The 25,193-nt window shown below is 37.3% G+C and overlaps 1 protein-coding gene across 1 annotated transcript in view; it reads right to left on the bottom strand.

Moving 5' to 3' along the window:
* The window catches only part of SDK1 (sidekick cell adhesion molecule 1), a 402,092-nt gene that overhangs the window by 196,960 nt on the left and 179,939 nt on the right, over positions 1-25,193 (bottom strand). Inside the window, exon 5 of the mRNA XM_086622010.1 lies at positions 13,129-13,262. Coding sequence (XP_086478136.1) covers positions 13,129-13,262 — 134 coding nt within the window. The remainder of the gene's footprint in view (positions 1-13,128; positions 13,263-25,193) is intronic.

The following is a 25,193-nucleotide window of genomic DNA, read 5'->3' as shown; positions in this document are numbered from 1 at the left end:
ATCTTGTAAAAAAAGATTTATCTGTGAATTTTTAAAAGGTACGCTGCTTCTTTCTTCCATCTTTAAAAAAAAAGCCCTCACAATTATCCAGCTGACTCTTTCTGTAGCTCTAGTAATAGCACAGGATCAGCGCCACTACGCAGCAAAAAGTGTAACCACCCCCAGACTTGGTTTTATTTACTTTCAAAATAAATTCCGCCATTACACTCCAGATAGGAATTCAGCAGTCACTCATCAAGTCCAAGAGGGCCTGCCAGATTCCATAACGTTTCTCCTCATTAGCCTATGAAGTGCAAATCACCCTCTTCATCAATGCACAGATCAGATCTGTCAGCCACAGCTTCATCAAAGGCAGTCTTCCTCTCCCAATCACATCGAACGCAAGTCTGTGTTTGGCTGCCACGGCCAACAGTACGAGTTTCCAGAGGATTCCAGGCCCTCTAAGTTGCAACACGCCGTATCAATCATAAAAAAAAGTAATTGATACCCTTTCCAAACAAGCAAAGTGGCAGCTAATAATCCAAATTCTACTAAGACACTTTTGATTTTAAGCAGCCTGCCACGCTTACTGTGCTTATATTTTGTACAAGACACTTCTTGAAGAGTTAAAATTACACATTGTCTTGAGGATGGAAAAACATATGGTCCATATTCTAATTCATTGCTTCTTTCGATAGAAAAAAATATTTTTTTTTCTTTTTTAATTCCTCATAAATTCTTGGGTAAAAACACACCTGCTGTATTGACTAGCAATGAACCAATAATAAATGTTCGAGTATTTTTTTAGAACTTCGCTTTTTAAAAACACTTACATGGTACAAATGTTTTTGTCAAGGATGCTCTAGACCAGTTCCTAAGCCAATATGGTTAGAAATAAGTGTTTTTGAAGTGGAATAACAGAATTCTCTATCAAATTTACCAAGGGCATATCTATAAGTGAAAAAATATTAATTGGATGAAGAACCAATAGCAACGAAACCACTAATGTAACAACGACCAGAAGTTCAGGTAAGGAGGAATACTGTCTGAAGGGGAAAAAGCTCCTCAAATTATTGTAAAAGTTACTCCTGTCATACCAAAGGTAATAAACAATAATTGCAAATACATATATATACACACATCTTCATAATAAGTCTCTCATGGTGTTTAACAGTTTAAGAGCAGATCAGATAGGTCAGCGTGAAGCCTGAGATCAATACAATAATAATATGTTGAGCTATAAGCAACCATAAAACCTCTTCTATTTCAAATCATGAAATTAGTCCAAAAGTGATGAGTCTATAATCACAATACGCACAAGGAAAACAATCCTCAGGCTGTAAGTTCACAATCTATTTAGACATATGATAAAGTTCTCTGTGCTTGTATTAAAATATACATGTAAGTAAGCAGGGCTCAAAATGAAGTCATATTTTTCAGTTTTCCCTACCTTATCTTTGTTCGCATCTCAAGTTTCCATTTTAAATTATGGAACAAAATGAACCTCAGGTTTTTCAGTTAAAAAAAAAAGATTCCCATATAACCTTTGCTTTGTGAGATAAAGTTCACCTAATGAAATTAAGTCACTCACAGTAATTCTTGGCCTTGTTCCAGGGTGATGAGGAAAGGAACATTCGTCATGATCACTCAGAATTGGAGAAGAACAGGAAAAGATCACTGTTAATGACATGGCATCACATGGCCATGGACTTTGCAGATCTGTCACTGCTTAATGATGACAGCGATGGACCTGGGATAGCATTCTGCAGAACGAGGAGTGAGATGCAGTTAAGTTCTCAGCACAGAGGGATTTACAGCCTAAAAATACAGATATTTAGTTCCACCTCCTTTCATGCAATAGGTCCAGGTTCAACTATTTTGCTTCTTGTTTTTTTCTGTCAGTTGAATGAATGGAGGGGGTTGGGGAGGTGGTATCTGGATGAGCATAGCATGCCTGCAAGATCCTCTTTTTATGCAATTATCCTGAGCATATTCACTTTTCAGTTTCATGGGCCTTTTAGCTAGGTTTACAGACTTGATTTAATATTCATAATCACCTTGAGAAGGCCATCTGCAATTTAATCACTCACTACCGATTACTTTCTTTAATAGCTATGACAGTATCACTCACGGTGATCTGATAAATCCACGAGGACAGGCGAAGGCAGCACCGAGTGTGCAGCTTCTTTCCCAGCATTTGCAGAAGATACAACATTGTTGGCTTTTTAAGCCCTCACTGTCTTTACTAAGTCAGGTTTCAGAAGCACATGGCTTTGTGGAGCAGATTGAAATACAGCCAACATGGAGTAAATAAGCAAGCTTTTCTTTTTATCCCTCCTTAGTGCCTAAGGAACAAGTGGGGAATAAAAAATCCCTCCCTGCACAACTTCTCTTGTCTTTCTTCATGCAATAGACTATCCACTACAGTATTTTCCCAGCTACTTGTTCTCAGCTTCTGAACATACTTAACAGCAAATATAGCTGGACAAAATGTAATAACAATTTTGCACAAACAGGGCCTTGAGATTACGGCATTGTGTGCACTTTCCTGGCTGCTGTACTCTTTCATTTTTATCCCAGAAAGCTTACAGTCCTTTAAAGATGCACTGTTTAACAATGATGTTCTCCCAGATTATAGGAGTTGTAACTTTGTTCTCACGTTCCATAGCTAAAATGATTTATCCACCATAAAAAGGCAGAGTTTTGGATCATGGAATATTTTAAAGGACTTAAAAGTGTAGACAATAGTCTGCACATGAAAGAAATCAGCATTTCTATTACCTTACAGCACAGTCTGTAGGGGAAAAAAAAAAGACAGAACTTGGACTACTCCGATGTCTACCCACTCACCAGATGCACATGACAATATGTGAAACTGAGTAGCACAAAACCAAAGGATAACGAACATCCTGGACTGGCAGTTTCCAGCTCCCACGGTACAAGCAAGTGGACAAGAAATCGATGCAGCTTTTACTTACATCAGGGTGAAGCAACCCAGGTTACAATCACGTCTGAGTCTTTGTTCCTATTACAATGGGAATGGAGGTCCATTTATTCTATATTACTTTAAAATTCATAGCAAGCCCTTACTAAAACCTAAAAGTTTCCAATGCTAAACTTTTTTTTTGCTAAAATTTGGAGGAAAAATTGACGATCTGATTTCAAAAAACAAACCTAGTTGGACCGTGTACAAATAAGTAACTTTCATCTTTTCTGCTGAACAAAACAACAGTAACAATCAAATTAAACACCTTATCATGATGTTCTATACAAAGAAGAATATTTAAAGTTTTATAGACAACCTTAAATCTTGTAAGTCCTGACTGTCCAATGCCTATGTTGCAGTTGTAATCACTGTTTTCCCCTTTTGTTCATACACAGGCTATTGTGTGCACTTTCCAATCACTTAGACAAGTCACGTCTATCTGGCAGAACAATGACACAGACATGCGAGGGGTTTCTATCCTTATTCAATTTTCCTGCTCTGTGATGTATATTGAGAAGAAATTAAAAACATCTTTAATACGAAGAATTTTAAAAAGATAACCCTCAAGCAACCATATGTTTGTGAAAGCTTGAGAAGAAAATTAGTTTTTGTAAATATGCTGGGGGGGTTCTGCCATGCAAACCTTTAGCATGTGTAATACAATCTTTAGGGCATATTTAGGCTTTTTCAGTAACTGAGTAAGCGCAAAAGTTATTCTATTAAACATCTGTTTTGAGTATATTTATTATTCCTTATCTATATTGTTTATAAAACATCTCAAGCTTGCCTAACACAATAGCAGTTTAAAGAATAGCATCAAATGGTTCCTAAATTACTTATTTTCTGAATTGAAGAGTGAGTCCTACTCCTATGAATAAAAAAAATATTAGACTGAAAGTTTATCCTATTTATATGAAATAAGATGCTTCTCATTATTTTTCTAAGCTAGAGCTTTGTATCTTTTTACTCTCTTGCTCACAGATCAGCCAGGACAACCTTCCTCATTTCAGAACAGTACAAAGCTGTCACAGCCGTATATTACATGGATGTTTTTCTATAAATATGATTTATTTCTTCTTAAAACAGGATGTTTAAGCTAAAGCTCCCTTCAATAAGTTATAGATTCTTACCTTCTTGGTAAAAAGCACCTTCAGTAAGGTTTAGCAACTTTAAGTAAATGCAAATTATACTTTAAACGCACCCAACTTTGTAAAGATAGGAAACAAAGCAAAAGATTTCAAGTCAGCAACTTAAAATACTGCAGGAGTACGGCATCGCAGAACGGGACTCAGAGACCCAAAGGTAATGCTGAAATAGGGTAAGCTGATACGCGAGTCTCCCGTAGCCATTCCTTTTAAAGCTTCAGAATTATAACACTTCCATAAAGTGAAATGAAAAGCCTTTTACAAACGCCTACAAATCACTACACTTCCGTCTCCTCTGGAAGTGTTCAGAAAGTACAGTGTATCTTGGGCGTACATGACAGCAAAGAAATAAACAGTTGCAGAGAAAAGATTGTTTGCCACTCCTAAAGTCCCAGGAAGTGGCCGACACTGGATGTTGCTTGTCATAAATAAATCTTCCAAGTTTTATGATTCCTATTACCGTTATCATATTATTTATCATACCTATCTACTTTTATTTATTAATTTTTTTAATAGTATCAGTACAGATACCAAAGTACTACTAAAACTTGAACAAGAACTACTACTCTCATGCCAACAATTAAAACTAATCGTGAGCACAAAGTACTTAAACAAGAGTGAGAGAATTATTTCACTTCTCACTGTAATAAAATAGAAAACAGAAACTGAAGAGAAGTCTTTTCATGGTAGAACGTGGTTAAGTTAGAATCGGACTTTACTATCAATTTTACCATTTTTGCCCATAAAAGATGATTCAATCTTGAGAAACCAACATCATCTTTTTAGGTCTGATCAAAACAGTGGTTATTTCAGCAGTTTCCTTTCATCTTATTCAACACTAGACTAATAGTACAAGACTGACTGAAGAAAAACATTGATCAAAAACGATACTTACTTTGTAAATTCTGCAGTATTATTTTAAAAACTCGTAGGTGAATCGGTGAGACTGAAAAGTCTGTCTGTTGAACTAGCAATACTTTTCTGTCCAGAAAAGTTTTCTGGCATTTCCCTTACATTGGTCTTCCAACAAATCATCACAGTTTGTTCAAGATGACATTTCCTGGATGGCATGTATAATTGATGTATGTCACATTTTATAAAATGATTGCAAGGTAAATTCAATTTTCTCTTTTCCTTGTTTGTGTCCTCTAAGAATCCCTTATCTCCACATATCAATTACAGAGCAATGACAGAGATGGGATACAAATCACTCCGATGAATGTAATAGCAAAAGTGATTAGAGATAGGAAGAGATTAATTGCATGTGTCAGATATAAATAAAGGGTTTAGGAGACAACCCAGGATTTTGTGTGTGTGTGTGTATTCCAGATCTCTTACAGACACAAAGCCCAAGCCTTATAGACAGACACGTGTAACAAGAAGCTATATTAAAATAACAAGTTAGATTTAGAAACTTTAGCATTTGCCCTTTTTCACAGCAGTGTGCATGATGTGTCTACATATGCTGAAGGAACATACACTCAACTTTGGGGCATTTCCCCAGCTTTACCAGCAAGCAACAAGTCCATGTAACAGCAAGGTTGTATGGTTGAACTGGAGAGAAAAGGAAGGAACTGTTCTTTCCATAAACCTTGCATTTAAAGCTGTATTACATTTAGTAATGCAACATGATGAAAACTAAGCGTCACATATGTTTTATGCTCATTTTGGCTGTTTAACTTCTCTTCAATAGTAAGATTGAAAGAAATCTTCCGAAAAGTTTAGTGCACCATTTTTCCATTGCAAAAACTACTAGCAGAGAAGACACCAGTTGCCTGGGACAGAGGCTGCAGCAGATGCAAAAGTGCACTGTGTGTGGCAAGAGATTATCAAAAACAGCCCAGTGGAAGAAGAAATTGGAGACCAACCAATGTTTCTGGTATTTATCAGAAAGATCACTGATAGAATATTCAGGTAAAGTCAAGGAAAAGCTCAAGCTGCCACAGAGGTTTCTTAGCCCATATTTATTATTCCTGCAGTTTAGCAATCTATCATTTTAACCACAAATTTCCCTCTCTATCACTACAGTTAGGTAGTGAGGAAAGTTTTCTTTAAGGAAAAGAAAGAGAATTATGGAAAAGATCTGGCTGAAGTTTAAAAAAAAAAACCCAAACCTAACATTGAAATCTGAAGTCCAAGAATGCTGATAAATCCTGAAAATCATCTGTTATTTCTTTGTAATGCATATAAAAGGATTCTACACTGCAATACAGTATCCCTGTGCAGTAGATAATAGGGTAAATCATTGAGAATATCACCCTTCACTGAGATTTCTAGCTCCGGATAAAGCTTAAACTAACATTTGTTCCAATATATCAAAACCAAATCTTTAATGCTAACTCAATTTAGTCCTTTTTGTTACAGCTATAATTGTTACAAAAATGCATTTGACTTTTATATAGATATGTGTGTGTTTTATATATATATATATAAAGCACTAATTTCACCTCAACAACACTTACATATATCTCTCCAAAGCATGGTTAAGATGTATTCAGTCTATTCTCAAAAGAATAAGAAACAAAGATCCCCATTTAAAAAGTTATGCTCTTTACTATTAGAGCAGATTGGAGCTACTACGAAGAAAAAGCATCAAGCCACAGTATTTTTCCAGGATATCAAAGATGACATTTACACAGAATTTATCCCTAAGGTTCAGTTTTAAACCCCAAACACTTCTACAGTCCCCTTCAAATTAACACTTTGGATAACAAAAGAATGTAAAGAGACCATCAAAGCAAAAGGCACACATTTACTCATGAAACCACACACGACAACCACTAGGTTATCCTTCCTGGAAATTCTGCTTGACAAAGAGAAAGTAAAACCTCTGTAAAAACCAGAAAAGTAAAGAAATGTCATTATTTCAAAGAGCGACTCAGAACCAGTGCACAGAGGGGTGAGCTGGGCTGTGTTGGACTTCCTTGGTATTTGATCAGAACCCCAGGCATGTACGATACAATCAAAGCACAGAAATGAAATTTCGTTTCATCCAATATTCCTTCTCCTTCGCCCACCAAAAAAGAAAGAAGACAAAAAAAATAGCAAGCATCATTGAAGCACTAATTTCACCTCAACAGCACTGATCCAGACCAGCTAAGTGAAGTAAATTCCCTTGGCATGAACTAAAAACAGTTTGACAAGTTTATACAGCTTTTGTGAATTTGACCTCAGAATAGAAATATCTTTTCCCTGGGGGTGTCGTCCCATTCATTTTTTTTTTCCTGCCTACACCTGAAAGCTGGAAGTAGCTATGAAAAATTCATGCAGCAGTATGCTTCAAACATATCCATGAAGGATCCTCAACATCTGCTGACTTGAACAAACCTTGATGGCTAATGTGAAAAATTATGTTAGTGAAATGCTCTCTTCCAGAGAGGAAAATGTCTGCTCAGAATCTTCTGAAACCTCATCTTCTTAACAAACTTGACAGAAGGATGTCAAAAATGATATTCTACCAAACACACTGACAGGTAACATGGCATTTTTTCCCCCACTTTCTTTCCTAACAATGTAAAGAATATTTCATTTTTACAGACACTGAAAGTGACCTAAACATTTCGTGCTATCATGAGAACCTTTCTTTATAACAGAAAAACAAACAACCAAAAACTTTCCATGTAAAATCAGCACCCTGCGAGTCTGAAATGGGACTCTTCCCTTCTGTAAAATCTATGCTTTGGTACATTAAATTAAAGAACAAAATAGGCACCAACCAGAGACAAACAGGGTCTATTTAGCCTTATGTCAACATCTGCCATAATGGAATAAAATTCTTCTTGTCGCAAGTGCAAGCTGGGCAGAACAACACAACACTCTTGCATTTTAAATTAATTGCAATGCAATCAAGCCAGGAGTTTAATTTTCAGACCCCAACAACTTTTTATTTTTTAACTATTTTTTTTTTAAGCATTGCCAGTGCTCAAGGGAAAAATTTATCTTCGTTAAATGATAATTGGCTTTATTATCTTTGACTCTTCAGAAATGCTGGCTGGCAAGGTTTTTGAAATTTTCATCAATCTTGTTTTCTATTTTTACAAAGCCTGCATCAGAAAAAGACGTCAGTCTGCAGAAGGCTCTGTATCTCCTAGTGTTATGAATAGGTCTTGAGACTATCTAATTTACTAATAAATCTATTGAGGCGACACGCATCTCAATATTTCACAGCTTAACAAGGAGGTCCAGAAGCAAGGCCCTGAATTGCAGTTCCAGATGATTAGCACTGCAAAACCAATTGAAGCAGGAGCATCTAAGCTGTCAGAACGGCTTACACACACCCACCTTTTGCAAACTTGCCATTTAAATAATTTACTGGGGGGACACTTTCTCCAATTTCTCATAAAACACTTTGACTAAGGTCTGAAATAGCAGCGCATACTGGTAAAAGTTTCTAAGACTTGGCCAACGCAGCTCACGTCTACAGCACTTCATTGAAGTTAATAACAGACGGTCTCAGCAGAGCTTTTTGAACTTCTACAGCGGCACCAGAGTCTTGCCACATCATCATAAAATAAAGCAACAAGGACATGCATTGCGTACGTGGCAATGGATACCTCAGCCAGCTCCTTACAGTAATAAAAAGCTCCCTATGAAGCTTTTTTTTTTTTCCCCTTCCCTCTAAAAAAAATGCTTCTTTATCTCTTGACTTAGATACTAGAGATCCTTATGGTCTCATTAAGACACTCTCAACATCCCTGCTCCCCCTTTTGCCCCCAAAAAACATCTTCATGCATGACTGGCACAGCCTACAGGAAAGCATCATGTATCAGTCTTTATTTTTTTTTTTTTTTTTTTTTTTTTTTAAGTGCCATACTACAACCCGAAGAGGTTTGGAGGCAAAGTTTCAGAGAAATTTAGCCGATACACAGAATACAGCCTTTGAGAAAATAAGAGTTTTACGATGGTCTTACTTTAATGAACACTTCGATCTTTAAGTGTCCTGCCAACACTGTCAGATCAAAAGCATGTTGTTTTATCTCCCTGACAAGCCAGAATCTTTAGGAAGAGATCTGACCATCTGTGCTGCTGTATGTCTCTCTGCGGGAGAAAGGGCACAAAAAAAAAAGCCTATAGATTTAAGGATCTGTTTAAGATGATATCATCAAATCTCTTGTCAAATAGATGGAAACAGGAAAGCACATTAAGGATTTCCCAATTGTTTTTATTGAAAAATAGTATTTATATCTAAGAAGCTTGTGACAAATCAGTGATATATTAACTCTCACACCTCTCTGGTCAAGTTGGGATGTTCCAGCAATGGAGTTAATATTGAAATGCTCCAAAACAGTAATAGTGAATTTTCAGGAGGGAGTAAATGATGTATTTCAGTCAAAAAGCAAACTGAGTTTTGTTACTATTTCTGTTGCCAGACTCTTGACTTTCAGACTTTCCTAGCCAAATTTTTCTTTTTTTTTTTTTTTAAACACAAAAGCTGGGACATATGGTTAAAAAAAAGGCAAGATTTTCAGTAGCTTAGTATACAGTTCAACAGTTTTCAAGGCATTTTAAGTTTAGGACTAATTTATGACATCTCGTACTCATTTCAGATATGACGTTATTCCCAACATGCTGCCTGTTGGACATCATTTTTATTTCACTGGAGCCTGTCACCCCAGGGATGATCTCATCCTCCTGAAACCAGTGAAAATGCGTCCACTTAAAAGAAATAACCATAATTTTCAAGCATAGTTGAACTGGACCTTATGCTGTGAACTTAACTGTCTTGGTGACCTAGACTTTCGAACTTGGACACATGGTTTTTAGAGCGCAGGCATGCAGAACATCAGTGTTCACCCAAGCTAGGGACTCCGCGGTTAAGGAAAGATACTGCTCGATAATTTGGATCTTCTCATGGAGTGATCACATCTATTGGCTAATACATCTTTACTGCAAAGCATATTTAAGGAAGGAACCATCACAGCAACACGTGGGTATGTATCTGAGAACACCAAGACGTCCTAAAGATCTGTTGATCTCCATTAAACCCAGGCATTCCCATGCCTAGGTTTTCAATGTCTGACCAGCCTCAGAAGGTAGACGAAAGCAAACCCAAGCACCACAGAAGCAACACTGACAAGCCAGAAGGCTTTCTTTGGAAGCTGTTTTCTAGCTTCCATGCACTGTGTTTACAATCAGGGTTTGATGGGTGGATGTAAGAGTTCATGATGCTTCGGACTTAATGAGCTACGGGTTAGACTGAGAAAAAACAAAATGTTTTTACGCTTAATACTCAGAGCCCTACTAGAGAATTCACCATCACTGAGGCTTTTCGATTGTATTTTTGTAACATGTTCAATATCCTCAAACCTTCTTATTCAACATGTATCAACTACAGTTATTAATTGAAGGACATTTTAGTATATTTTCCAAATGTCGCTCAAACTCCATTTATTTTCAGCCATAATTCAAGGCATTGATTTTAATCTGCAATATAAGGCCCTATAACTCATCTTCTGCTTAGCTCAGGGCTATCCCTTTCTCCTGCTGTCAGTCTTGTATTTCAGACCAGAACAGGACAGCTTACAGCTTTCTCAGCTGTTAGACTGATTCTGCAAATGTGCTTTTCCTACAGGCTGGAGCAAGTCTGACACCGATATCCTTCAAGGAATAACAAGCTATGCATATCTAACACTGTTCTCAGTGGATGACTGCCCTGGGAATTATCAAAATTTTTTTTTCCTTTTGCCCTCAATAAAAGTAGCAATATGCATGCTGAGTCATGTAGCAAGGTTGGACTCAATAATTAATATATGATCTACTCACATAGAGATAGGATATTCTGCTTGTGGTTTATTTGATTTTGACTAAACTATTTTTAAATTTTAAACATGTCCTAATGGAAAATGACAAGCATCATCACTCTTAACATCTGATAAGATGCAGAGAGTGACAATTCAATGTGATATCTTCCATACCTGGATATACCTTTGACAATCTATTTCCAACCACTTGCTGGAATTCTTTATTACTCTTCCAAATACATCATTTTCCTGCAATCGTTCTCTGCATATTGTTTCAGAACTATATTTTTGCCTGATTATTTTCTGTTACTGGACCAGAAAGGTTTATTCACTTCTATTTAATGTATCATATATGTTTCTTCTTCAGATCAAAGTTCAGAACAACCATGTTAACCTCATTTTCTTTACGGACACTGTAATGCCTTACGGCCAGTGCCTTTCTTCAACACACATATAGTATTAATAATCCTGGATATCATGACAACAATTTAAAAACCTCATTGGCTAATATCCATTTTAATAAGCAAATCCATTTTTGGCTTTCCATCTTGCCTCATTCTTCATTTTCTTTTATCCATTTAATGTTTCCTATTTTTCACATTCCAGATAGACTTTGCATTCATGGTATCAAGTCTGAACGCGTTTTGAAGTGTTCTCTTTTCCATATGCCTGCGTTACCTTCTGCTTTGCATAGCACTTGTTATGCATGCATGATCACAGACCATTTCTAGCATTAATTAAGATATGAAATTAAAGTGAGAACTACATTACTGGTCACATAATACAAACAGTACAAATTTGCTTTAAAAATGAAATTACTAAAGTGTTAGCAAACCTCTTTATACTGTCAGAAATAATAATGTTTACAATCTACACGGTACAGTACAGCCAGAATTCACAAGTGGATTTGGAATATTATTTCCACTTCAGAAAGAGACACATAAAACCCTCGAGAAGTTCATTTAGATTATAAACATATTTGGAAGAAAACACAGGTTTGTCTGTTTTGCTGTTACACCATATAACTTCTGCCCTCAGTGACCCCAATGCCACTAACACGGTTTCCATTGTTTGGGCAAGAGGAGTTTTCCTTGAAAGCTCATGCAGTATTTTAGCAGAAAAATTATATTTTCTTAGAAATAGAGTGTTTCACAGGAACAGGATGTTTTCAATGAACTTCTGACAAACATAAGCATATTTCCAAAAGCAATTTGCCAGATTTCCTGACCCGAAACCCAGACTCACAAGTTTTGCTATTATAAGGAAACAAGCCATAGGGATTGTCTCAAATCTAACGGTATCCAAGATCAAGAGATCTCAGGCATCTCACCATGCCAATTGATCTAGAGGCAGGGAGTTTTGCATCTTCTAGAAGCTCAAACCATAAAAGTAGCCTTAGTGACTACTAAGTGTAATACACTAAGTAGCGTATCAGTAAAGATGCAAGTGTCATCAACAATTTACCCAGTCATCTCTTCCTTGTCTCTACAATCAAAAATAGAAACCTCCACATTCACACACCAGACTAACATACTCCCTATCTTGATGCTACATTAAAAACACCTTTACCAAATGCCCTTAGAAAAGGAGTCAAACCATTCTACATGTTTAGAATATTAATTTCACACAAACACATTTACTAAGTGTTTTACAATAGTTTATACATGCATATTTTTGGTGAATATGCACATCAGTATATTTAACAGGCAGTCATCTTTCTGACCCCGTTGCTCTACTGCTTTTCCTTCCTCTTTGCTGTAAAACCCACTCATGGAATGCCTCTGTAATGGTAGGTGTTAATATAATTTGTGCAATGTAAAATAATAACAATGAAACACATGTTCCCTGGGACTCTGTGATAACTCCAGGTAAAAATAATGCCATAGACTGGGAATAGACTCATTAATAAAATTGCGCTCAGGAAAGTGACTTGTTTACTTATGCACAATGGAAAACAATACATCATAAAGCCCTGCATTAAAAAGAAATTATGATCACAACTTCACAACAAACAGCAAGGGCTATCACCATGTACCTGCCTTGCACAACATAAACCACCAGAAAAAAGGGTTTGAGGGTGGTTTGTCGAGGGCATATACTCTCTTAGGTCCCTCTTATTGCACAAGGAGTTCAATGTGCTCCAAATCAAGCAGGAAAAGCTGACCTTCTTTAAAGATCCGATCCTTTGTTAGCAAAGCTCTTTTTATTAGGGCAGACCTTGTGAATATTGTATGCAAGCTCAGTACAACAGCATACTATCCAAAATTTGGATACTCACTTGCTATGCTGAGATGAACAAACGGGCTTGTCTTGTTCTCCCCATTCTTTTCATTGACAGCCTGGACATAGTAGCCTCCTGCATCAGTCTCTGATGTTGCAAGGATCACCAGCTGATTCTCCAGTGTGATGGCTCTATTTCAGAAAGAGAAAGGTCACGTTGAAACCAGAAGAACAGTATCAACTAGGCAAAAGCAGTACAACACTTCAGACTTGACAAACTGGTATGATATTCATTAGTCATCTAAATCAAAATGGTGGGGAATCAAAACCAGCCTGATTTCAAACACATTCACAAGTAATACTTAAGATCTTTGACACTTCTGGGCCTTTTCTCTGTTTCGATCATGTAAGATGTTTATGGTGCCTTGCAGAAAACTACAACATATGAAACTAGAGCGGTTTAAATGGCAATAAGAATTTACACAAGAAACAGCAAACGACAACAGAGACCGATAGTCTGCAAAGCGCATCGTTACGCGTTGATGACAGTCCTGGCAAACATCAGGATGCTGCAAAGTCACTTTTATTGAAAACCTTCTCAGGAAGTGAAAGCTAGCTTATTAAAGACTGACACGGAGGGAATAACAACACCTAGTTCAGTGGGAGGGGGAGGGGGGGGGAAAATCAAAGGCAGCAGAACCTCAGAAGGTAAACTTTCTGTATTTATGGCATCACTAATTATCGCAACATCACAGATAACACTGGCGAGTTAGAGCCTAATTGATACACGCAGATGATCTGTGCGTAGATAAGGAGGGATGAATTTTCAGTTCATGTAAAGCAAGTAGAAAAGCACAGCCGTGTAGTCAGCACTGGTGTGGGCCTGAAGAAGTCAATAAACATCATCGTATAACACAACTCTATAACAAACGTCTCCATATAGGCAGCATTACCCGTTTGCATTGCAACAGGGTTGGTTACTTTGCATTTTACGTGTATTAGATTGTCTTTTCTTGACTATAAAAGATAAAGGTTTAATCTAGAGACAACATGTAAAAATTTAAGGGCTTAGCTGACAAGGACGCAGGAAGCTCAAAAATCAGATAGAACATCTAATGTTGCAGACAAAGCCTGTGGAGCAAAGAGCTGGTGCTACTGCAGTAGGGACAGGCACGAACTTGGAAATCTGAATGCACAACTCAAAGCATTCAGACTTGGACTTGATAGGAGTTTCTACTCCTACCTTCACTTATATTACTTGATGAGAAGCCCCATTGAGTTCAGCTGTGCTATTAGTCATATCCTTGAGCATGAGGTTGAAACAACGTAGAAAATTATTATACTGGATGAAAGAAGTTCATGCATCAATAGGCCTCAGAGTCAGTGCTTAGTCAGTGTTTGTACACTAATCAATCAATAATGAACACTCCTGCATTTCTTCCTCCTGTTTTGGCATGGTGTGGTTAACGTGAATAATTCACATTTATTTTGCTTTTGAAAAAGCATTTAAAGCAATAGAGGAAAATCACACATTCCTACTGTAGCACACTAATTTTTATACGTAGGAGGGGTCACAGAAAATTACAGTGAGAACACAGCAATGTTCAAAAGCTGTATATATTTCGTTCATATCACTTCAATTTTCTCATGTGGATACAAAAGAACACTGAACTTCTATAAAGCTATCAGTAGATACCAAGCAATAAACATCTCCTGAAAAATATGTAAGGCTATATTTTCAGCTCTGAAATCAGTCATCACACATCAGCTAAAAATCCTGTTTACATTATCTTTATTGACAGTTTTTATTATAAAAAGTACTAAAAAAATAATCACAGTATGATTTTTTACTTTATTCAATGTACCTGTACTAGCTTAATTGACTTAGAAAATTAATCAAAGAAACTGTGCTAGATTTACAGAGTGGGGACATGAAAATGCAATTAATATGATATTTGATAAAGCAAATAAAGATAAAATTCAATGAAGTGTTAATAATTGAATATTAAACGAAAATGACATTTACATTCATTTCTACTTTAGTTCTAAAGAAAGCAGCATTAGAAAGGTTGTTTGAAAATACTGAAATGTATTTCAGACTGCTTTGAAGCCTGTTGCAACTGTACCCAAAGTTTTAAAGGTGATTCTTGAATACTGGTGAGATCTACCCTGCTACTATCTGTATTACACTGGCTGGAAATTCTGACAATTAAACCAATATACTCATTATATACTAACCAAGAGCAAAGGAAATCAAGATGTATTTATGAAGAAAATTGTTCAAAATGAAGATTTTTTTAAAAATTATACTACAAATATTTATTGGAATGTGAGTAAAATAACATTTGTGAAGTAAATTTAAACAATTAAATGAAGATAAACAAATTTGAACCTCAAAAGATCAATGCAGAAGGGCTAAACAATATAAATTCCATGTTCAACATAGTGTTTCATATTAATTTGTATAGAAAAAAAGAATTAAAAGACAAAGAAACTACTGAAGACAACTCTTTGGGGTCATCAATCACATTTTCAAATTAATGTTAAATTAGAAACCCCAAAATGAGTTATTGATATCTTAATAATTCTGTGAAAAATTGAATGTTTCAATTTCATTAACTGAAGACAGGTATGGAACGAGACCCGAGCCTTCACAGGCTGTGGACTCTGGGAGTTTTATTTAGATCAAGTGGGAGCATCAGGAAAATCAATTAGTCAGGTTGTAAGCACTCATTAATTCCAACGTTTCGAAGCCATCCGAAGATCCATGCCCCGGCCCTTCGCAGGGCTGCAGCCGTGTTTTGCACCACAGCTGCACAGCGCCCTGAAATTGGCTTTACACGTTTTCCTGGGTTTATTGCTTGTTTTCATTGTCTGATAGAACTTTTAAATTATGACAGCACCACACTAATGTCCCAAGGAAAATCTGATTCCCGGCTGCTCAGTTTACCAGCGTATTTGAGGAAGACGACTGCAGCAGATGGAGTGGATCTGTCAGCAATTCATACCCAGCACAGAATTCATGAAAACTATAAATATTGTTTTTTTGAAGCAATATCGAACTTAACTCAATCTAATGTTTTTCAAGACAGGAGCAACCAGCAAGTAAACTAAGCAGACTGATCCTTCGGGATTTCTTAAGCACAGAGAAAGGTGCATTTTGAATCATACATTTTAATAGAAGAATTTTAAAAATTTCTCTGGAGCTCAGCGGAAGCCTATAGGGAACAGCAGCCAATATACAAACAGCAACGTACACGTCTGCGAGTAGTAGGCAGTTATAGCGGTGGATTCGTTATTCTGATGTCCTACAAGTATTCCAGTGATACCCCTACCACAAAAGCAGCCAGAGACTAGAACGGGTTGATCTGAAAGTGAAGGTGAGTCGGGTCTTTGAAGCTACAAGCGACGTTTACGACATGCTGCCTAACCAAAGGCTATGGTCTGACACGACGGGAAAAGGAGCAATGATGGACACGAGTCACTTTATAATCTTCCAAGCATCCATGTAAACAAGCACCTAATGAGGTTTTCGTCACTTCCATTTATTGCAGCCAGAATTCAGCACTTAGATACACTCTGAGATTTCTTATTGCAGTCTTTCGAATTGTCCAAATACTGTAAAAAAAAATCTGGTGCAAATAATCTATAAATTTGATCAAAAGTGTCTGGAAATTGTTCTGTTAACATCAGTGGAGCATGAATCAGGCCTTTGGAAGTAAAGTGAATTTTCCAAAGGAGATACCATTATGAAAGCATTTAAGGCTAAGTTTTTGGAGTTAAATAAATTTTTCCTGCTCTGAAAATCGCATCATTTATTAAAATTCTGCAAACAAACTCTTCAGTCTGTTAAGTAGGTGGATCTCCATTAATAATGTTTGTCATGTGAATATGTCAAAATCTACTCTAAAAGTGGATAATTCTCAGAAGTTATATATTTGTTGGGTTATTAGTCTACCAGATTACACAACAGATAATACTGGGTTATAAAAACCTAAAATAAAAATCACAGAGTAACCTGATTAGGCTTTCTCTTAGAAGGCTGCCATCTGCTCGTGAACTAGTGTGCAGTATTTTAGTACAAAGGCCTTCATAAAGCCTCTTTTCCAATATTATCTCCAGCTAATACGAATATCAATCCCTCTTTACAAGATATTTTTTAATAGAAAAACCTCTGCTCCCTTTCTAAAAACTTCTGTCCGCATTACACAGCAAGCACCGATCTTTCTCCATGAGCCAGACACTACACAGTAACAGTGATGTTAACAGAAAAGGGAGAGATTATGGGGTAATAACAACATAATTACTGAAAGACTTCCCCCGTGGATTTCCCCTTTTGGAAAAACATACGGATACATTGCAGTTAAAAACACAGCTGTTCAAGTGAAATCCTGACTTGGAGAAGCACATGCATGGCTTAACAGAGCGAGCATCTCACCACCCATGTGTCTTCCAATTCTGATGGGGAATTATTAATTAAAATTATTTAAATACATGTCTTCCACAAACAGTCCCTGTTTTTCAGGACCCAATCACAGAGCAAAATATTCACGTCTGTGCTACAGTGCAACACATCCATAGCAACAAAGCACTAAGAGCTGTGACTGGATGCCAGTTTTACAAAATATTATTCAGGTTCCAGGTATATTATCACTGCAAATCAGCCACCTATTAATAAAAATTTTATACTTACACAGCCACTGAATATTAAGTATAACTACACAAATTAACGCATTGATTTTACAATCAATGCTAGTTTATACTATGGCTCCTCTAGCTATGCCATGGCACACCATGTGCTTCTGGGAAGAGGCTGGGATTTCTAGTCATGAAAGCATCCCAAGGTTACAGAATAACAACCAAGACAGTCGTAATTGCCAGGCAGAGGTTGAATACTACCGTGAAATGAAGGAAGACCAGCTATGGACAGGCTTAGCAGATACATTTCCAAGAGGAAATGAGAGAGGCGGCAAAATTTCCATGTTTTAAGCTCGGCTTCCCTATTCTCTAGCACTAATTTTGGAGCTTGCAAGGTCTTGGTTAGCAAGGTTATAGACATTATCCCCCACGTTTGTTCACGAACACATGAAACAAGATCTGTTCTGTGTAAAGTGAGTGTAAGGCTGGAACAGAAGTGGATGGAAAACTGTATTTGACAAATCACCAGTGAATCACTACCTGCCTGGAAAGTTATACCAGTAGAAACCCACAAGGTCTGTCTTTGGCTGGCCACTATTTAAAATTTCCATCGGTGTTTGTTGACTGAATATAGATTTCACCTACTAAATCCGCAGATAAAGTCCCAAAGACTCTGGAAGACAGAATTGGAATTCCAAATGCAGAAGACCTGTTCAAGCCTCTCCACAAGACTGAGCTTTGCAGTTCAACGAACAAATTCAAAACATTGTATTTGGGAAGGAATAAGTGACTGCAAAACAGGAAAATCTCACAAGAGGGTACACAAACAGCAGTATCATTGGAAAATTTAAGAAATAACCATGTTCCTCACCCGGCGCGGCCTCCGCTCAGTTTTGGCTATTGAATTTAAACACGTGGGCTAGTCAAGAAGAATCAAAAAACCCCCAAAACAGTCCACTCCCCACCCCCAAACAGTAATCTAGAAAATGTGACATGCAGGAGAATACTCAAAAAAAACCCCAAAAAGTTGTCACCAGTTTCTTCGTGTACGTACAGGACTGTTACACAAAAAGTGTCTCAGATTTAAGCAGAGCCAAATATTGAGTCTTGTTACAAAAATCTCTGCAGTTCGTCCTCTCGGAAAAGCTTTTTGGTCTTTGGAGACAGAGGCTCCCAGAAAGGATGCGACAAATTATCGCAAATATATGTTTAAAATCATGCTCATATCAAGCAATGACTGGTCTAGAGATTAAAAAAACCCACAAAACAAGATAATCACTACATAATTGATCATGAAAGAGATATTTGCAGTGAGAGACAATACTTCCAATCCAGAAGCAAATTTGTTCACAGTAACAAACTAAGGAATAATATTCATAAATGCGCTACTTATGCTAAAATGTTCTTTCCCCCCCTCCCAGATTTTCAGCAGCTTCAGTTCTTATTTAATGCAACTTAATTATTATCACACGACTCTACTCCTTTGTTTTTGTTATTTTTTTATTATTACATTTTAACAAACAAGACTTAGTACAGCTGATCCAAGTACCTATGTGTGCTTAAATCACAGCTCCTGGGTATTATCCTACTAAACCATGTTGATGCATGCATGGTTGTGCTACTCCAGCAACAGTTCTCAAACCAGAAGAAAAATTCAGACTTTCAAGAAAACATATACATCTCAGTCAACAACAGAAACCAAAGACTTCGAATAAAATACGTCAATTTTCTCCAATCTCTTCCTCTTACAAAACTCTTACTGCATTCAATATATTTGTAAACAGAGTATCTATTTCCTTCTCTCTCCTGTTTTATCATATAATCAACACATTGAACTCCGCTTGCGACATCACTATCTGTTGCTATGGACATAGCTAGCAACCACTGGAAAGGAGTAAAATCTTTTCTAATATAAATGGGTTATTTGAAAACAAAACACTGCAGTTAAAAAGTATTGTAGGTTGTTGATCTCCACAGCTGGCTGACTTCTCTGACAGCAAGCACGAGGACTATTTGTAATCATTTGGGTTTTTATGGTTCAATTTTCAGATACAGATAGTCATGAATATTGCTCCACTTTATATTTCTCCTGAATTGATTATTCAAGGTGCTATGCTTTTTTTAAATACTGTGTTTTTTTTTCCCTCTCCTTTCCTTCACTGTGAAAGGAAAACTTCTGTTATTAGATCATACCTTGACTTCTGATAAACATGTCAGCATAATGGTATGTGGTATAGTGGTTTGCAGTCAGGTGTTAAAGAGCTTCCTGTTGAATCTTCATCCCATTATTTCACTGAGACATATACTACAGAATAAAAACTAATGTAAGGCACAACTGTGAACTGCACTAACTATAAAACAAATTATTAGGGGTAGGGCCCTGTCACAGGGCGGTGCATGGAAGAGATAATTGATTCTGCAACGACGACAAACTCCAACCTCTTAATAGCGTATTTAACAGACACATTTAGATGCTACAACCATGCCTACTTAGATGCTCCCAATCTCTATTTATTCATGTTCCTAAATCTGTGTCAGCACCATCTCTGCCATTTTATTCCTGATTCCACGTGTGTCTCATTCGAAACCATCTCCATTTTCACACAGGTGTAGCTGATAATAAGATTTGGCACAGCTGTTGCTGTGCAAACATACCTAGTCTCAGGGACCAAAACCATCTGTATCACAGCAACTGAAGTATCCACACAGTATGGAATAACACTTCAAATCTCAGACAGGTCAGTGCAACTCTCCAATACATTTGCTCAGCTTTCTCAGTTGAAACAAGTCCTTCTTCAGCAGATAAATCCCTGCAGATGAGTGTATTTAAAACAGCTATACCAAGTACACAGAGCACTAACAGAAATCATCTGGCTATAATCACAAAACCTAACGGCAGCTGTGCTTCTGTGAAGATGAAACAGCCACGCACCTTGTGGAAGACCTCAAGAGGACAGAACCTTCAATGACTGTTTATTACATGAACCAAAGGCATGGCTTTTCCTCCTAGAGCCAGAAAAACGTATCTTACAAAAAAACCCCACGTGTCTTAAAAACACTACATCCAAACTTATCACCCTAGTCCTACAGGTGAGAAGAGTAGTGCCAACCTACCCACTCAACTCCTTTAGGTGACCCAAAACACAAGGATGTTGAAACAAACGGGAAAGTTTCAAGGGACAGGAAAATTTGTACAGCCATAACTTATCACACACTTGTTTTGAGGAGTAGTAGGGAATGTTATGCACCAGGGCCAACAGTCTAGTAGTCCATTAGTTTTTAGACAGATTACTTCTCCTTTTAATAGTACCAAATCTTCAGAGGAAGAGCATGCATATGGTAAAAAGTAGCGAGTGACCCAAGCACCAACCTCTGCTGCTGTCAAAGAGCAGCAGTACTGGGTAGCAACAGAGCAATTTATTTAGACAAGTTTTACTATGAAAGATAATTAAAGATTTAGTGGCCTGGATCAATGCAGCAGCTAACGCTCTCTGTGTACAGCACTGCAGACTGCTGAGACCAGCAGTTGTGCGACTGCTGCAAACTCATGGCACAAGGCCATTATACAGTATCTCAGGTTTGCTGTCTACATCAAAGTAGGGATTTTGTGTAGTTATGTCTGCTCACACACCATGAAGACATATACTATTACTACACAGCACAGATTGAGCACACACCCGGAATCCCAGTATATCCAGGTTTTTCCAGTGATACGTAGCCTTGGGTGAGTTCTTTAGCCTTTTGGTCTGTATGTTTTGAGACGAGAAAAAAAGGGTAATACAGGTATGTATTTCTTTTTATGTTGAAAAATTTATCTAAAGGCTTAAATAGTTAATACCTCTAGCACTCAAAAGTTGTAGAGGATTATGTAAGTGCTAAATCTTAATACTCTTTACTCTCCCAGTCCTGCGTTTCAATTTGACTACCAGGAATTTTGTTATGATTTTAGGGAAAGCATCTTCTTGCTTTCTCATTTTCAACTACTTTAACATCTCCTGAATTACACACACTGGGCAGGTGCACATTGCTTTCCTAACATCAGTCTTCGAGTGACTCATTATTACTATTATTTCACTACTTATTTCAGCAGAATTCCCTCACACTGAGTACAGATGCATTTAGTAACAAACAAGTCTACCACAGACTGTAAAATCCTGGTTTTTACTGAAAATAATACAGCAGAAAAAGATGTCAACTCAGTCAATCATAGACTCTTTTAAATGCCATTAATGCAAACATTTCAAAGCACTTCAAGGTAGTGACAGTAAAACATTAACACTGGTTGAAAACAAATAAGCAGAACTTCAGCAGAAATTTAAAAGGAAGCAGTGGCTCCCTATTTCTATCCTAAAGAGGCCGTGCAGTGACATAAAAGCAAAGCCAGGTTGGATACATTGAACCATATGTTGAACATACATATGAAGCCAAGCACTGGAAACTTTGGAAAAAAAAGAAAACTGTGTAACATCACAGCAGCATTTTGTGCTATGGTTTCTACCCAAACTTGATTTCCTGTCAATACTGTGTGAAACAGAGCCCAGTAAACAACCGGAAAATATTGTTCTATCAATAGCATTTTATCTATTCAGTTAGGTCTGTGTTATACACTACTTGTCAAAAATCATACAAGTTGAAAATTTCTCAGAAAGAAAAGGAGAAATACATCTTTCCAATAAATGAGGCAAACACACACAAAGCTGTTGTGTAGCAAAGCTACAGAATTCTAAAAGGTGGAAAGCGAAGTTATGAGAGGGTTTCTGTAAGAGATTGAGAATATAAAGGCAATTATGTCTAAATCCAACCATTTGATCATCCCTTTCCCAGGCAAAGTAATAGCACATATATTAAAATCTATGAAAGCTCAACGTGAACATTAGCATTTTAAAATAAAGTGACCTGGAAGACAGTCTTTAGACATTCAGAAGTATAACTCCCTTTTGGGATCCATTTGTGTGTTGTATTTGAAACCTGGTTGTAGCCCTGGCCTTCAAAACCCATAAAGAACACTTCCAATATAAATAATGCATGATTAAAGGAGCAACAGACCATATAGATTTTTTTTTGCTTTCAACTTGAGTGGTGTTGCCAAAACCAGGAAGATAGGTAACCTATCAACTAAATTTATTTTTAAATTACTTGAAATCAATACACTGGTGTATTTTTATGACTTACTGCTTATTTGACTTCTGAGTCTAATGACACAAATTTCCTTGCGGTGGAGCAGCGACATATATTCAGGTCTTCTGGTTGTAAAGCTTAAGGAAGTCAGAAGGCCAAAGCTTGCGTAGTAAATCTTGCCGGTCCTCTGGTAGAATGACAGCAACTTCTATTTTAGAGTCCCAGAGGTAACATAGAAGGCGAAGAACTTCAACTCTCTTCTTTCTGATACTGAAGCTGTGCACACCACACATTCCCTCTAATGAAGAGCAATAGAGAGTGTGCATCTGAGAGACTGCCTTGTTTACATTTGCTGGATGATCCATAAACACTATGCCTATTGAGCAGGCAAACGAAGCCCTGAAGTGTCTGGAGATGCAGTTTGGTTTCTTTGATTTTTATGGCTACAATACGCTTTGCAGAGCATTTTTATTTTCAGTGCTGAAGAAACACTCAGCTATGAGTTACACGGCAAAAGAACTCACAAATACTGGGAAACACGTGTGCGTATTACCAGCCTGGCTCGTATTCCTGGGGTTGTGAACAGAATGCTCAACATCTTGCCGATGCAAGTGATTCTACATAATAGTTAGACCAGAACAGAAAACCTCTGATGCCCCCAAAGTCTTGGCTGCAATCTGTCTTCACGTATTTATCTCCTTACTTGCAGACATTTCTGCTGCAGAGGTTTTAGGGATTTGCTCCTGCAACGCAGCAAAATGCTGCTCCCTGCGATTCCCCTCATCTGGAGAAGAGGTGCTATTACTAAGTTAATGGACAGTAGACACAACAGTTCCATCACCTTCAGTTACTGACTCTTTGTATCCACTTCACCCTGTAACGAGGATCTCTGCTTGCCCACGTTTACATAACGGCAGCATCAGCTATCCCCTAATCCTGCAGCACATTAAAATGGAAAGATAGATGCAGGAAAACATTAAAATGCCCTTATCACTTGGCTGCAGGGGTATAAACTTAAAATAGGAGATTGTTTTTCTGTTGAAAACAAGCAAATAAATACATTTACTTAATTTTCTTCTTAAATAATCCTTATGAGTGTTGAAAGGATGGTTTGATTATTACTGGGAAGATAAACAATGAAACATTCCATTATATCTTACCTAGGTTAGATAGAAACAAATTCAATTCCTTCTTGTGCATGTTTTTCCCAGGTGCATTAACACACTTCTTTACATTCCAGAACCAACTTTTATTACAAGCTGAGTGTGTAGGGAACAGGGAGATAGGGAAAGAAAATAGAATGAACAGAATGCTAATGAGAAAGAAAAATACAACCCCGACAGCCAATCCCTTTAATTAGACAGACGTCGACTTTTTTAACTTCCAAGTTCTTAATCCTGTCCTCACTGAACTCAGAAGATGGAAAATAGAAACAACGCTCACATAAACCCTGCAGGCTACTTTGCTAAAGGAAATGTGAAAATTAACCTCTTATCTCCCAAGAGGAAAATATAGTACAAATGAATGACAAAAAAGGGTCATTTGAGAGGCAGAGCAATGAGGCCAATGACAACGACACACAAATTTCAGGATGAAATCTTGAAAACAGAACCAACGAAGAGGAGATACGGAACAAGACAGTTACATGGGACAGTTAGGCAGACTTCTTGTTTTCTTCCTTGTATTCTTTACCCAAAAACTAATAGCTAAAACATGTACTTCGTTATACTGCAGCCCTCCCTGAATCATGTAAAACAATCAGGAAAATTACCATCTGCAACAAGTCTTGCTAACTTAATAATAATAAAGAACAAAAAGACAGCTTCTTGCAGGTTTGTAGTACTTCATAAGACAAATTCTCATTTGTCGATAAGAATCTTTCCACAAAGGACAGAAATAAGTTTACATCGTAGCCCTGTGTAGAGGTAACAAAAGCACATTGTGCAAGTGCTTAATATTTAACTCTGGACAGAAGCTGAGCACGTACCCAGGGATTATAACTTTTTTTAAATCTCCAACAATTACGCAGGAACGCAGGCTCACAGTTACTCAATATATATGTCTACACTTTAGCTCAGTACGCTCTCTGCCAAGTTAGAGAGACCACTGGGAAACACAGAGTCACGGCATGGCTCATTTCTAATTGAGTACTTGCGTATGAGAAGGAGCAGAAGAGAGGGCACACATCCCCACTAAACCACACAGAAACGCATCTCGGGAGATGTGTCAGAGCTGCTTCTTGATTGATTCCTCTGTCAACTGAAGTTCCTCCTTCAGTTCATTCAACAGCCTGAGTTTTTGAAGTAGATACTTTAAATTCTGTTCCCCGGTGCCTCAAATGAGCTAGTAGTGCCTACACAAAGGTAG

The sequence above is a fragment of the Tauraco erythrolophus genome, chromosome 17 (genome assembly GCF_009769465.1).
Source record: "Tauraco erythrolophus isolate bTauEry1 chromosome 17, bTauEry1.pri, whole genome shotgun sequence".
In the NCBI taxonomy this organism is placed as follows: Eukaryota; Metazoa; Chordata; class Aves; order Musophagiformes; family Musophagidae; genus Tauraco; species Tauraco erythrolophus.
The sequence above is the reverse complement of the archived record's forward strand: the minus strand, read 5'-3'. Positions and strand labels throughout refer to the sequence as shown.